This window comes from Arachis duranensis, chromosome 5 (genome assembly GCF_000817695.3).
Source record: "Arachis duranensis cultivar V14167 chromosome 5, aradu.V14167.gnm2.J7QH, whole genome shotgun sequence".
In the NCBI taxonomy this organism is placed as follows: Eukaryota; Viridiplantae; Streptophyta; class Magnoliopsida; order Fabales; family Fabaceae; genus Arachis; species Arachis duranensis.
In genome coordinates, this window is record NC_029776.3 from 3,439,756 (window position 1) to 3,454,965 (window position 15,210).

Below are 15,210 nucleotides of genomic sequence, written 5' to 3' on the forward strand. Positions count from 1 at the left end.
TTGTTAATAACGAAAAAAAAGCTAATTAATGATATAATAAATGACTAAAAGTAATAAAATTTACTATCAATTAAAATTCAATAAATTATGCGAAACTTCATCAAGCACTACAATATAATTTTTTTTAAAAAAAGGTTATTCTATTTAACCTTATACTATTAGTGATTATGTTATCAAACATGCTAAGCAAGTCCAATTATTAAACCTTACTGTTGAGAGATATCGTCTTCTTAGTTTTACCATGATATACCCAAAATACTTCTGCTATATAAATCATATCTTCTACTATTGAAACTTTTTGTTAATATAACTATATAATAATTACAAATTACAATCAATCCTTTCACAGATAGATAGATAGATAGATTATAACCTAAGTATTGCACTTAAATTGAAAGGTCAACTTGTTTTAGATGTTTCCTAGAGCTATCTATATAAGTGAAATTGTGATGATTAACCAAAACTATATCCTAAGTTCTAACAACATAATAATGGTTCCAAAAGATACAAGGAGTGCTGTTGGTGCTTTTGCAGCTGGCAAGAGAGGCCACAAAATCATGTATAGACAATAGACAAAAGTTGGCTTATGCTTCACCACCACCATCACTTTTGTGTGGAGATGAATGAGCGTAGTCTTTGTTGGAGCTAAAGCTAATGGATGATCCAACTATGCTGCTTCGGCATGAGGTCATCTCTGTTTGCCTTCTCTTGGAACGGTGCTTAACCTTCTCTTCCTTTTCGTCTACAAATGAAAGGAAACTTCGAAGGCGCGAGGACCCTGATGACGACGTGCTCTGATCAGCAGGGTGAACTTCCTCTGAGGAGTGCTTGATGTACTGCCTAACTATCTGTATGAGATATATGAAGAGAGCAAGGAAGCAGGCAAAGCCGCAGATCAGATAGAGGCCCCAGAAGCTTTTAAGGTTTAGTCTTTCCACTTCGAGCTTTGTGCCTTGTGATAAGCAAGCGCTGCGCAGAAGCCATTTGTCGTGGATCCTTTGTAGGTCTCCACTCTCTGCCATTTCAAGAATTGCTGTTGACAGGTCTATTGCTAACGGAGAGTCTCGTGGAAAGGCCTGATTGAGGGAACAAGAAAAGTTGAAATAAAGCAACCAAGAATTTAGCAAGGTGAACTAATCTTAAACTAGATTCTGAATGGCTGGTAATAAAACATTATGATCATGCAGTCCAGGAATAATTCAAGAATTCAGAAAGGTTAAAATCTAGGAATGATATGAAAGCAACAGAAAGATCAATACTACTCCATAAAGGGGTGAACCTCTTTAACTATCATTTCTCATATTCTTAAAACTCTCTATTCTTTAATTAAGGGTTGTTGATAGAAATTCATGCCTATGCAATGTTCAAGTAAATTGCAAAGTTCAAGTAAAAAGAAAGAAAACTAGGTTCAGTATAATACTGACAAATCCCCAACCATCTCTGGTGAACTCTTGACCTATAACAGTGAAATCGCACCGGGTTGAAAGGAAGAGCTCCATATAGGCACGCTCATCAATATATGCACAGATACCCCCATCATGGGGACCCTTTTTTAGTGCATTCGCAGCTTCCTCCGGTGTGTTCAGAGCAACAAGCCTGGATTCGTTAATGCCAATTTCCTCAATTAAATAATTTTTTGCAAAAGAACCTTGTGTGTAGCCAATAGGATCCTTTCCATTCACTAAACTTTCAATTCCTTTGATTGGTGAAGAAAGTTGTTGCACAGTGAGAATTGAGGTCAGACTTGCTGTGTAACTCGAGTTAACTATAAGAACTACAAATAGCCATATAATCAGCACAAAGCGACCAAGCGTGCTCACTGTATTTTCCTCTACAAAGCATAAAATTATCAACAAAAAAAGGTTAAATAAATAAATAAAAATAGCTTGACTAAGCAAGAGATGTTAAAAGACAAAGAAGTAGAAAGAGCACTTACTTTGTGAAAAGAACATGGTTGAAAAACTAAACCTGCCAGAAACAACAAATGAAAATAACAACACATTAAGATCTAAGTATAAGTAAGCAGAGACTGATTTTTGCATCAGTATAATTACTGCATGCAACATTAGCATAGGTTGTGTTCTCAAAAGGCAAAAGATGGTGAACCGTGGCCTTACCATAAAGTAGTTACTATTTGTTGCTTGGGAGGGCCCCTAAAATCATCATTCACTCTATGCTCCAATATCCAAACAACAGCTCCCACAAATAGAAAAAAGATAGCTGTGACTGCCCACATCATTGGCGTAAATGGGGCCAAAAATGCCCAGGCATTCGAATCTGTCTTCTTAACTGGTGCTACCACCACTAGACCAGACTCAATATAAGGTTGTGTAAAATCCACCATCTTTGTTCTTTCTGTGGTAATTGTAATATCACCAACAGCACCATCAAATTCCTGTTTGGAAAGAAGAACAATGGTATCAGAAATATTGACATAAAATATCTCAATTGTGCAAAAAAATTATTTGCATGATACTCACACCCGTTGTGATTAGACGAACAAGTTCAGTGGCGCTAGGATTGCTGTGGTCATCGCCAAACGGGATAAATTTATAGGGGACAGCATAAGGTAACAAATTCACTGCAGCAAGAAATACCTCAATGCAGAATCCCTCAAATGTATCGGTGCCTGGTACTTGTGAGACAAATTCATGGTAACTAATGCTTTTTGGAACTCCAATTTTCAATAACCTTCCATTGTTTGGAAAAACCCAACCACGAGGTTTTTTGGTAGTATCTCCAGGCCAAATCACCGGACGTAACATTTTACCAGCCCTGGAATTATTGGCTGGTTTGGAAGAAAGAGCTTCTGGAGGATCAACTGATAATCCAGAGTAATTGGACCAATAACCAATACTCCTAAACCCTGTTCCAACCACATTCATGATTTCATATGAAGGATTTACAAGGTCTCTGTCAGATGTATACCTGAATGTACCAGTCACACCGGTCATGTTAACTTCATATATGCTTCTGCGCAAAAGATTTCCTTCATTGAAGATGTTCAATGTATCAAGACCCAAGTTGTCTCCATGAAGTAATGATAATTTTGGATCCTTTGAGAAAGTAATTCGGTTCCCTTGTTTGAAAAATGCATCTAGTGCATGAGCAAGTGCATAAACAGTATCATATGCATAGAGACCTAAAGCACTTAATCCAAGGGGGTCATTAGCAGTCTCCCCTTGAGTCAAATTTTTCCATTTAGAAGCAAACCTTCTTTTGAGTTCAGAATCTGGTGTATATACACGAAATGTAATAACACCTTGAATATTATTTGTAAATCCTGCAGGGAAGGGAGTATTCATTTCAAGTATACCAGAAAGGAAAGTAGTGGCTAGCCAGACATACCCACTTCCCATCATCCCAAGACTCTTTGCAATATCGAAAACCTTGCGGCCCAAGAAAATGTTGACGTGAACAACTATAACCCGTGATTCTGCCAAAGCCACCTGAACAAGCACGTTTGTAATTTCTTCATCGGTCGGTTCAGGGCTCATAGGTGCCTTATATGAGATCCTGCAACGTTTCTCCGCAAGCTTATCACCTAAAGCTTCAATACCATTCCTCCCACTATCATCATCGACGTAGAAAGCAATAACGTCTTTCCACCCATAGTAGTCAACAAAGTCTGCTATTGCAGTCATCACATAAAGGTCACTATGACTAGTTCTAATAAAGAATGGGAACTGAAGTGAAGAAAGGGTGGGATCTAAAGCCGAAAATGATAGCAGCGGAACTTGGAGCTCATTAGCAATATGAGATATGACATGAGCTGTTACAGCAGACTGGGGACCAATTATTGCCACAGTATGCTTTGTTGCAACCTGCAAAACTGTAATGACATAAAATTGTTACATAACCAAGTAAAAGCAATTTCATCAATACCTAAAAGAAGACTATTTTAAGCTTTAAGCACAACAAAAAGGGTGATATTCATGAAAGGCGTACCCTCAGAAATGCTCAGAAAACCTCTGTATTTAGAATCTTCTTGTAGTATGACATTCAAGTGTGTTTTACCAAGAATAGATGGATTAGCATTCAGTTCTTCGAGTGCTGCTCTTATCGCAATTTTTACAGTTCTACCAAAAGTGGTATTGTAATTGAAGAGAGCCCCAATATTTACAACATCAGGTACTGTGGAATTGTGCATGTCTTGCCCAGTTGATGAGAACCCATTGGAGAGAACAATGAACACCAAGAACCAAACTTTAAGCATGTTTGAAGAAGCTTCCTGGAGAACAGCAGGCACTACTAATTCTTAGCCTTCTCAATAAACATGTGGAGTGACAAACCCCACAACCTTATACTTAAAAAATTCATAAAAATTATTTAGTCAAACACTAAATAAACATGTGACGTTTGTAACTTAGAATATTATTAAACATAACATGCAACTCCCAATTACGGACTTTGTTATTAAGATCAAACCTAGGAAACTTGATATTCCTCTTTCTCCCCAGTCTTCAGCCAATTGAATGTGTCATTATCAATTTCCAGGGAAAATAATATTCGGAGAGGAAATAAATAACAAAAACATAACCAAGAAGGAAAAAGAATATAGCCCTAAAGTGCTAATAAAGCAAAAGAAAAAACCAAAAAGTGTGAGATAGCAACAGAAAATAGCGTCATGTCAAGAACATAACTTTACTAGAAATTTAAACGACATACCTTGTACTTGGTAGATTCAGCAGACAAGAAAGTGATAATGGATATATTGTCCACAAAATGGTGCAGAAAAGAGTGAAGCTTGGGTCAATTGAAGAACAAAAATACAAACTTTAACCAGTGGGCAATGAATTGCACAGGAATATGGCAGCAAAAGCAGAAGCAGTAGGGCAAGACCATAAGCATTTTGAAGAACCTAAAAGCACTGTGGGAAAAGGAACACAAAGTGGAGAATATTGAAGATGATGGCGATGGTTGATGTTACTGTTACTGGTGCTGAAAATAATGTTCCTAAATCTAATAATGGAACATATGCTTTTCCCACTTGTCCTATGATTATTAAATGTCATAAAAAAAGGGGACCCTTTTAGCACTCAAAAATCACAATTTTAGTGCTTTGAAATGAAGAAGAATTGAGAAGAATGAGCTCAATAAGAAGGTGAAAGCAATGGGTGCATTCAATTGATTCCATCAGCATTATTGTGATTCCAAAATGTGTAATGAAAAGTGTGGAACAGAAACGTCATCCACCATTCTAGGCTTTTTTGTTTTGATCTGTGGTGTGAAAAATGTGACTGATGTTGTTCTTGCAAGTTTCGTTTGGAATTTGGAAACTGATGGTTCAGGAATCATTGTAAACACATAAATTGACATTTTTTACTCTTCCCAATAATTCCTTTCCCATTCACAACACCAGAAATTGAAAACCCTTATATACTATTGTGCTTGTGAAGTGGTAAAGTTGTAGAATTTATTTTACTTTATTTGACTCTTCAAGTTTTTTCTTTTTTATTTTCCCTTCAAAATTTTATAACCTAAAAAAAACACTTTTCAAGAGCCAATTATCATGCTTTGTTGATTTCTAACTAAATAAAACCAAAAACTTATTTTAAAGAGCCAAGTATCATGCTTAGTTTTAAACAATAAAACCAAAAACTTATTTGTATTTAAAAAAATGTCTATATAAAAGCTAAAAGCATATTAATTATGGCAATTGTTATAGTACTCTTTAAAAACTATAGACATAATCATATATTTAATCAATTCAATATATTGTTAAAGTTGTGATAAAAATAAATTTTTGAAACACACATTAAATATATTTTAAAATTACTCAATTATTTTTCAAATTTTATAATCTCATGAAGATGAAAATGATGCAATAAATTAATTAATTATCTAGAATTTGATTCAAATATAATACTCCATATTCAAATGAAATATACAGAGAAATTTATTACGTATATAATTAAATTTATTATACAAAAATATATCATAAAAGTACATAATTTATCTTCTAACTTTCAAAAGATACCATAATAATTACCTTTAAGCATATATAATCATCATAAAATAATACTTACATATTACAATCAATTTTCAAAGAAGATACATTATACATAAACCTATGTATTGTACTTAAGCTACATATACATATTTCCTATCAATTTAGGTGGAAACTCAGTGCAGTCGATTTCACGTAAAGTTGATAATTGAAAATTGTTAAATGATTTGAATTATTTGACTAAATTTTCATCTAACGGCTCTCAGTTATCAACTTCACGTGAAGTCGACTACACATGAGTTTTCACCATCAATTTAACCGGTTCATTGGTTCAATATCCGGTTTGGTTTTCTCAACTTTGATATCATGTGTAATGAATAAGAGAAAATATATACCACTATTTCAAAGCAAAAGTGATAATGATGGTGGTGGTGCAGAGGAAGTTGAGATCAGAGGCTATAAAATCATGTGGTTGGATCATGCTTCATTAGCACAATCAGTTGTGTGTGGAGAAGATTGAGCATCATTAGCACAAAAATTTTTGTATGGAGAAGATTGAGCATAGTCTTTGTTTGAGCTCATAGATGATCCAATGCTGCTTCTGTATGAGATCTTCTCCATTTGCCTTCTCTTGGAGCGGCTCTTAACTGTCTCCTCCTTTTCATCCACAAATGAAAGGAAGCTCCGAAGGCGCGCAGATCCTGAAGATGAGCCCTGCTCTGAAGGGTCAAGTTCATCAGAGCCATGCTTGAAGTACTGCCTAGTCACTTGTATGAGATATATCAAGAGAGCAATGAAGCAGGCAAAGCCACATAGCAGATAGAGGCCCCAGAAGCTTTGAAGGTTTAGTCTTTCCACTTCCAGTTTCGTCCCCTGCGACAAGCAGGCGCTGCGCAGAAGCCACTTGTCATGGATCCTTTGTAGGTCTCCATTCTCTGCCATTTCCAGAATTGCTGTTGACAGGTCTACTGCTAAAGGCGAGTCTCGCGGAAAGGCCTGAAGAAAATTGATGGGACAAGAGTATTAGTTAGTACTTAGTACAAGATTCTTAAGCTGCTTTCAATCTTTTAAGATCAAAGTAGGACTATACTTACAAATCCCCAACCATCTCTAGTGAACTCTTGACCAATAACAGTGAAATCACACCGGCTTGAAAGGAAGAGCTCTATGTAGGAACGTTCATCAATGTATGCAGAGACACCACCACCATGGGGACCCTTTTTAAGAGCATTAGCAGCTTCCTCCGGTGTGTTCAAAGGAACCAGCCTCGATTCAGCAATGCCAATTTCCTGAATCAAATAATTTTTCGCGAAAGAACCTTGAGTGTAACCAATAGGATCCTTGCTATTTACCAAACTTTCAATGCCTTTGATGGGTGAATAAAGTTGTTGCACTGTGAGGATTGAGGTTAGACTCGCTGTGTAACTCGAGTTAACTATAAGAACTACAAATAACCATATAATCAGCACTAAGCGACCGAGAGTGCTAACTGTATTTTCCCCTACAAATCATACAAAAAAGCAACTTGATTAGAAAGGGAAGCTATTCAAGCTACCATTTAGGCATAAATTTCATTAGAGAGAAGAAATAGTACTAACTGTGTGAGTAGAACATAGTTGAAAAACTGAACCTGCAAAACAACAACAGGTAAGGATTACAACATATCCATATCTAAATAAGTGAAGATAGTGTGGAATTTTGCAACTTCAATATAAACTTTGCTATGTTCTTACCATAAGATAGTAACTACTTGTTTCTTGGGAGGTCCCCTAAAGTCATCATTAACTCTATGCTCCAATATCCAAACAACAGCTCCCACAAACAAGAAAAACATAGCTGTGACAGCCCACATCATGGGCGTAAACGGCGACAAAAACGCCCAAGCATTGGATTCTGCCTTCCTAACTGGTGCAACTACAACTAGACCAGACTCAATATAAGGCTGTGTAAAATCCACCATCCTTGTTCTTTCTGTAGTAATGGCAATGTCACCAACAGCACCATCAAATTCCTAGTTTTGAAACAAACAAGTTAATCTCAGAACATTGTCATAATATATCCCAATTGCATAAAGAAACTATTGGAATGATACTCACACCGGTTGTGATCCGACGGACAAGGTCTGTGGCGCTAGGATTGATGCGACCGTCGCCAAAGGGGACAAACTTATAGGGAACAGCATAAGGCAACAAATCCACTGCAGCAAGAAACACATCAATGCAGAATCCCTGAAACATATCAGTGCCTTTTACCGGTGACACAAATTCATGGTAATTAACCCTTCTTGGTACTCCAATCTTTAATAGCCTTCCACTGTTGGGAAAAACCCAACCACGGGGCTTTTGATCAGTGTCTCCAGGCCAAATCACCGGAAGTAAAGTTTTACTTTCCCTGGAATTATTAACAGGCTTGGAATAAAGAGTATCTGGAGGAAGAACTGATAATCCAGAGTAGTTAGACCAATAACCAATCTTCCTAGAGCCTGTTCCAATTACATTGATGATCTCAAATGCAGGATTGGCAAGATTTTCATCAGATGTATAGCTGAATGGACCTGTCACACCGGTCATGTTAACCCCATAAATGCTTCGCCGCAAGGAAGGTCCTTCATTGAAGATGTTCAAGGCATCAAGATGCAAGTTGTCACCTTGTAACACTGATAACTTTGAATCATTTGAGAAAGTGATTCTGTTCCCTTGTTTGAAAAACGAATCAAGTGCATGTGCAAGAGCATAAACAGTATCATAAGCATATAGAATTAGAGGAGTAAAACCAAGAGGGCCTCCATTAGCACTATCAGCTTGAGTCAAATTCTTCCACTTAGAAACAAACCTTCTTTTGAGTTCAGAATCCGGTGTGTAAACACGAAATGTAATAACTCCTTGAATATCATCCATTTTATCTGAAGACAAGGGACTTTCCATATCAAGCACAGCAGAAAGAAAAGTAGTACCTATCCAGACATAACCAGTTTCCATCATCCCAAGATTCTTTGCAAGATTGAAAACCTTGAGTTTCCAAACAGTGTTGAGGTGAAGAACTATAACTCTTGACTCTGCCAAAGCCACCTGAACAAGCACATCAGTAATCTCCTCATCAGTTGCATCAGGACTCACAGCTGCCTTAAATGAGATCCTGCAACGCCTATCGGCGAGCTTGTCGCCTAGAGCTCCAATTCCATTCCTCCCATTATCATCATCCACATAGAAAGCAATAACATCTTTCCACCCAAAGTGATCAACAAAGTCTGCTATTGCAGTCATCACATAAAGATCACTATGACCTGTTCTAATAAAGAATGGAAACTGAAGTGAATGAAGGGTAGGGTCTAAAGCCGAAAACGATAGCAGAGGAACTTGGAGCTCATTTGCAATATGAGCTATGACATGAGCTGTTACAGATGACTGGGGACCAATTATAGCCACAGTATGTCTCGTTGCAACCTGCAAAACTGTAATGGCATAGAATTGTGATCTAACAAAGTTAAAGCAACATCATCTATAAGCCATGAAAACAAAAGAAAAGGGTGATATGATGATATCCATGAAAGGCATACCCTCAGAAATGCTAAGAAAACCTCTGTATTTTGTATCCTCTTGCAGTATGAGATTCAGCTTTGTTTTACCAAGAATTGATGGATCAGAATTTACATCATCAACTGCAGCCTTTATAGCAAATTTTACACTTCTACCAAAAGAGCCATTGAAAGAGAAGAGAGCCCCAATATTTACAACCTCAGGTACTGTGGAATTTTGCATGTCTGCCCCATTTGAATAGAATCCATTGGAGAGAATAATCAACACCAAGAACCAAACTTTAACCATGTTTGGACCAGTTGCCTGAAAAGCCATAGCCACCAATTATCATCCTTGTCAACAAACAAGTGAATAAACAAACCCCCAACCATTTTTTAATGTAAAATATGAAGTCAAAGTGCCATCATACACTAATATCCAGATAACAGGTGACATTTGTACAAATAAAAAAAAAAGATTATAATATAGAAATCATGAACTTTGAAACCTGAAAATTTCATACAAATTTCTAGGGGGAAATAAAAGATCAAAGAGAAAATAGTAAACAACATATCCCCAAAAAACAATAACCAAATCACACATCAACAAAAGGAGCAAGATAGATAAAGAAAATATACACCTAAAGTGATTGTTAATAAAGCAAAAAAGGTGCAAGATAGCAACAGCTTATAGAACATGTGAAGAAGATAACGTTATTGAAAAAAGGTCAGAATTGTAACTACTACAACTGGGAAAATTAAAGAAGCACATGCCTTGTAGATTCAGTAGAAATGAAGTGACATGGATATATAGGTAGAAATATGGTGCAGAAAACGTGAGGTTAGGGGCAACTAAAGGCATAAAAAAACAAACTTTAAACAGTGGCCATGAATTGCAGAGGAATATGGAACCCAGAAAAGAAGCAGGGGAAGACCACAAGGACTTTGGAGAACCTGGGCACTATGGGGGGAAGAAAGAATAATGGCCAAGAAAATAGTAGTAATAACATGGTATATTGTTGTCTTTTTGGTTTGATGTGAGGAAGAGGGACCCCACCCTATTTAGCAAGCAGCATGAATAGATCACATTGTGAATTGAGATGATTGTCTTCATTCAGATCAAGGTAGCTTAGCTGTGTAGTGAAGTGGGTGTGACTGTGACTGTTGGAATTTGAGAACCAAGGAACTTGGAAGCAAAGTTTTGTTTATGATAAATGTTTAAAACGTCCTGTTAAATATTTAAGTGATAAATTAAAATAAAATGTTGATATCAATATAAGATACGTTAGAAATTCACTTTGATGTCTATTAAGCAAAATTTATTTTTTAAATAGATGCTGTATTGGTATATTGAATAAATAGATGTTATATTGGTATATTAAGCAAAATTTATTTTTTAAATAAATGTCTATTGGTAGGATTTTTTTTAATATAAAATAAAAAATTAATTAATTCCCAAAGAAGAGATTTCAAATTTATTTTTGAAAATACAATTTTTTTTGTATTAAGGACAAATTCGTCATACTCCAATGAACTCTATGTGAGATTTCAAAAATAAATGCGAGGCTGTTGGATAACGGAGTTGAGTACCACAAGTTTTTTCTCCACCTTTTTTCTAGTAGTTACATTTTTTTTCAAAAATATCAAGGAATCCATTGTTATCAATTCATTATGATGGTGAAATACTATACAATCAAGAAGGTTCTATCGTTTTTAAATTTGGGCAACCGATAATTACTTACATGACACCCAAAGTCAACAGTCTAACGGCGTTGAAGAATCTGATATTGCATTCTATCGGACAACAAGATACAAAGATGGTGGAAAAAAATTTACTACAGATATCTGACACAAGTAAATGACAGCTTGTTATATAAAAGGTATATCACAGTTGTCTTGGCTCTGTTGATAGTATATTTATTAGACCACGGTTGTGAGAAATATTTATGTTGTTTTGAATTAGGTATCATTTACGTGACGACAAAAACGTAAGTCTTATAAGGTCGTGGCACAACAGATGGACAAATGTTCATTTGTTTAAATTATTCGTGTTCCTGGTTGAGTTGGGTGGTCGAGGATATCTGTAGATACTGTCGATGATAGTCCATTGAGTTTTGAGCTGTTAGACGGAATATTCGAAGGACGATGGTCGATCTGAATATGCCACCTGAAGGTAGTCAAGAGGGGTCTAATGTTGAAGTTTGGAATGCTGACATGATGGGTGACGATGTTAAAAGTCATGAAGATTCTGCTATCAGGGATCCGATGATGGATCAGTATGAAGTTAACCCCGATGACGGAGACGATGCTGATGACGAACCACCCGAAATTCCTGATGATGGCGATAAGGAAGAAGAAATGAACTACTATGGTGAGACACAAATCATTCTGACACAACCTACGATTTCTCGACCGTATAATCGGCCGGATCACTTCTCCCGGTTGAATCTCAATGCAATGACTTTGGATTGGTCATTTACCCAAGAAGGCCCCGAAGAGGATCAAAGTAATGAATTCGAGGTTGGACAACAATTTCAGAACAAGGAAGAAGTCATGTTGGTAGCTAAAATGTACAGCATCAAGAGGGCCGCGGAGTATAAAATAGTAGAGAGTGACCATTTGATATATAATGCACAGTGTATCCAGTTTGGGCCCCGTTGTTCTTGGAGCATACTCATATCTTATCGCTGAAAGCAAAAAAAGTAGTTGGTTAGGAGATACACTGGTCCTCATACTTGTATGCAAACATCAATGGGTCAAGACCATCGTAAGTTGGATTCGAAGGTGATTGCTCAACACATTTTCACAATAGTAAAAGCGAATCTAACAATCAACATCATGGTGCTGCAAGGAGGTGTGGAGAATCATTTCGATTACAAGGCGTCCTACAGAAAGATTTGGCTTGCAAAACAAAGAGTCATTGCTAGAATATAAGGCAATTGGGAGGAGTCATACAACGAATTTTCTCGTTGGTTATTCGCTATGTAGATGTACTTGCCTGGTAAGATTTATTTTAATGTGGTTATTTGCTATTAAGAAAGACACTATGTATATGTGCTAAACGATGATAGGTCTTTAGGTACTTGGGTGCAATTTGTGACACAGCCTTGACCTGGTTCAGCCGACACAGTCATGTTTCATCGGGTTTTTTTGGACGTTTCCACCGTGTGTTGAGACTTTCAAGCATTGTAAGCCACTTATTTCCATCGATGGTACCGTATATGAAAAATACGGTGGGACGTTGCTGATGGCCATTGCTCAAAATGGCAATACAAACATTTTGCCTATTGCATTTGTCGTTGTTGAGGGCGAGACGAAAGAGGCTTGGTCGTTCTTTCTTTCGTATCTGCGGCAGCATGTGACACTACAACCTGGTATCTTAGTGATTTCAGACAAATATAAATCAATTGATAGTGCGTTGAACGATGAGAAAATTTTGTGGAAACCACCACACATTTTGTACAAGACACATTGCCATTAGTTTTTATAGTCTGCCAAATTTAATATAGAGTTTGTCGGGGGTGTGGCGAATTTATCTTTAATGAAAAAAATCGTATTTTCGAAAATAAAGTTTAAATTTCTTCTTTTGGAAATTAATAAATTTTTTTATTTTATATTAAAAAAATCCTCTATTAGTGTATGCACCCATAATTTTTCTATATTTAAATTTTTTTAACCATATTTAAGCAAAAATGTTTTTATAAAGTATAAGCAAAAATGTTTTTATAAAGTAACACTCATGAGGCATTTATCATGCCATCATGAAAGGATAGGTTAGAATTTGACTTTTATATTGAAGATAAATTTTTCTAAAAATGATAAATCTTTTTTATCATTTTAAGGCAAATTTTAATACACTTATTAAAATTTCGTGAATAAGTGTATTAAGAATATTCATTTAGCATATTATAACTAAAAATTTTAATAAAAATATAAATTAGCTAAAAAAAGTTTCAATAATAAAATGCATTAATAATGTGGTGGAATTTGCGTGGAATTATTCATGTTTAGGTAAAAGCAATAAAATTTGGCTGCATTCACCTAACCTAACTACTGGCAGCATTATTGCATGATATGTATGTTATTTTAACATGGTATAATATATGGACTTTTTTATTGAAATGCCTATGGAAATTCTTTAATTCCCAATGCGCATATGTGAAAATGTTTCTCAAAATGTGCAGGGTCATTTTTAGGATGACGGACACGAAATGAGTTTTCACACCATTTCTAGCATGGTGGCCATAAAATGGGAGGACCATTTCACTTTGTGCAAGCACGAAATGGAAAACCCATTTTAAGTATGGCAGAAATAAAATGAATAGACCAAATCAGAGACAGCAAACACGAATTGAGAGTACAACAGTGATAATAGATACATCTCATCAATGTCAATATGAATAAACAAAAATACAAAATAATACATTTTGTCGGTAAAAAAAAAGTGAAGAACATAAAAACAAAAATATTTTAAGCAAAGATGGAATTGCTGATAAACCTGTCTTTGGAAACCCATCCAGAGCTAGTTATACTGCTCTGTACTATATGTTCTCGCATTCCAGCCTGCAATGACTGGTTTGTTGTTGATTGGAAAACATCCATCTCACGATATCCAAGCTTGGGCTTCTCTCAATTATTCATCTTTATACATTAGGGTCTCTTGAGCTACTCTATGCTGGAAATCACAGAAAAATGTAAAGCAGCAGTTTCTCTAATAAACTTTTATCATAGAAACAAAGCACACAATGTAAACAACCTATTTGTTCCTGCAACTCAATAAGTTGTCTGTCTTTTTCTTGAATATATTCTTGAAGATCATGTATTTGTTTCATATGCTGAGCTCTTTCAGCTTCTGAATGATCACGCTCCCTTCTGCAAAGATTTTAATGGTGTGCAGTTCTCTTTCCTTCTCTTCTATTTTCCTTTCCAATTCATGAATTGTACGTTTCCTTTCACAAAGTTGCTCCTGCAGACAGTTAAACATGTTTTAGAGCAGAATATCAACTAGTGCATCATGAGAAAAAAAATGTGTAAGCTAATAAAAAAATAAATGTTGATCAAAATTAAAAGAATGATACTCTTAAATTCTGAGGAAAAATAAAATCTATGTTAAATTATTGGCAATGTAAAACATAATTACAATTTACATTGTAAAAAAGCCTTTGAATAATACATAAAAATTGAAAATATGATTACAGCAAAGTATTCCACTACTTTGCCAATTTCGTGTGTGCCTGCATTGAATTGGTCCATTTCGTGTGCTTCATACACGAATTCTATCATTTCATGTGTGTCATAGGCGAGGTCTCCCATTCCGTGCTTGGGCCCGTGTCAGACCCAATGCACCATTTCGTGTTCACCATTTTTGATTTGCTGTCCTGAACCATTTCGTGGCTAACCCAAGCAAAATGGTCGTGCGTATTTGAGGAGGAAGATCAAACCTTGCGTATATTGGGAATTAAAGAATTTTCTATGGCATTTCAGTAAAAAAGTCATAATATATGTTGTGATATGGTATAGATTCATGTATCACTTAATTTTTTCAATAGCTAATAAGTGGTTTTAAGGCATTTTTTTATAAAATTTTTTATTAAAAATTTAAAAATTTTCAGTATTTTCTAATAATATATTTATTGAGAAAAAATTGAAATTTTATATTGTCTTATTAGCAAAACTCATTAGATGAAAATTTTGCTTATAGGTACTTTAGAAATCTTTGTTTTGAATACAAAATAAAAAATTTTAT

The 15,210-nt window shown here is 35.6% G+C and overlaps 2 protein-coding genes across 5 annotated transcripts; both read right to left on the bottom strand.

Moving 5' to 3' along the window:
• Positions 1 to 300: 300 nt before the first annotated feature.
• LOC107487394 (glutamate receptor 3.6) lies at positions 301 to 5,366 on the bottom strand. Of its 3 annotated transcripts, none has more exons than XM_016108022.3 (7): positions 4,669 to 5,362; positions 3,949 to 4,231; positions 2,481 to 3,832; positions 2,118 to 2,395; positions 1,937 to 1,968; positions 1,425 to 1,831; positions 301 to 1,076 (listed from the first exon to the last, which is right to left on the bottom strand). In XM_016108022.3, the coding sequence occupies exons 2-7, from the start codon at positions 4,214 to 4,216 to the stop codon at positions 585 to 587; spliced, it is 2,829 nt and encodes a 942-aa protein (XP_015963508.1). In that variant the 5' UTR covers positions 4,217 to 4,231; positions 4,669 to 5,362; the 3' UTR covers positions 301 to 584. The 3 variants fall into 3 exon arrangements, with proteins under 3 accessions (XP_015963508.1, XP_015963509.1, XP_015963510.1); XM_016108023.3 differs by having other exon boundaries at positions 888 to 1,076; positions 1,421 to 1,831; positions 4,669 to 5,366; XM_016108024.3 differs by having other exon boundaries at positions 918 to 1,076; positions 1,477 to 1,831; positions 4,669 to 5,366.
• A 611-nt stretch (positions 5,367 to 5,977) lies between these two features.
• On the bottom strand, positions 5,978 to 10,440 carry LOC107487395 (glutamate receptor 3.6). Of its 2 annotated transcripts, none has more exons than XM_016108026.3 (7): positions 10,239 to 10,440; positions 9,507 to 9,789; positions 8,047 to 9,401; positions 7,684 to 7,961; positions 7,549 to 7,580; positions 7,045 to 7,451; positions 5,978 to 6,946 (listed from the first exon to the last, which is right to left on the bottom strand). In XM_016108026.3, exons 2-7 carry the CDS (start codon positions 9,772 to 9,774, stop codon positions 6,428 to 6,430), a joined length of 2,859 nt encoding a protein of 952 aa, XP_015963512.1. In that variant the 5' UTR covers positions 9,775 to 9,789; positions 10,239 to 10,440; the 3' UTR covers positions 5,978 to 6,427. The 2 variants fall into 2 exon arrangements, with proteins under 2 accessions (XP_015963512.1, XP_052118082.1); XM_052262122.1 differs by lacking the exon at positions 10,239 to 10,440 and adding an exon at positions 10,206 to 10,229.
• Between the last annotated feature and the right edge of the window lie 4,770 nt (positions 10,441 to 15,210).

Excerpts from the sequence above, each read along its gene's own strand:
- LOC107487395 (XM_016108026.3), bottom strand. The coding sequence starts at position 9,774 with ATGGTTAAAGTTTGGTTCTTGGTGTTGATTATTCTCTCCAATGGATTC. Across the intron at positions 9,402-9,506 it reads TTTTCTTAGCATTTCTGAGG|TTTTGCAGGTTGCAACGAGA; the intron begins GTATGCCTTTCA and ends ATGCCATTACAG. Across the intron at positions 7,962-8,046 it reads TCCGTCGGATCACAACCGGT|GAATTTGATGGTGCTGTTGG; the intron begins GTGAGTATCATT and ends TTTCAAAACTAG.
- LOC107487394 (XM_016108022.3), bottom strand. The coding sequence starts at position 4,216 with ATGCTTAAAGTTTGGTTCTTGGTGTTCATTGTTCTCTCCAATGGGTTC. Across the intron at positions 2,396-2,480 it reads TTCGTCTAATCACAACGGGT|GAATTTGATGGTGCTGTTGG; the intron begins GTGAGTATCATG and ends CTTTCCAAACAG. Across the intron at positions 1,077-1,424 it reads CCAGAGATGGTTGGGGATTT|GCCTTTCCACGAGACTCTCC; the intron begins GTCAGTATTATA and ends TCCCTCAATCAG.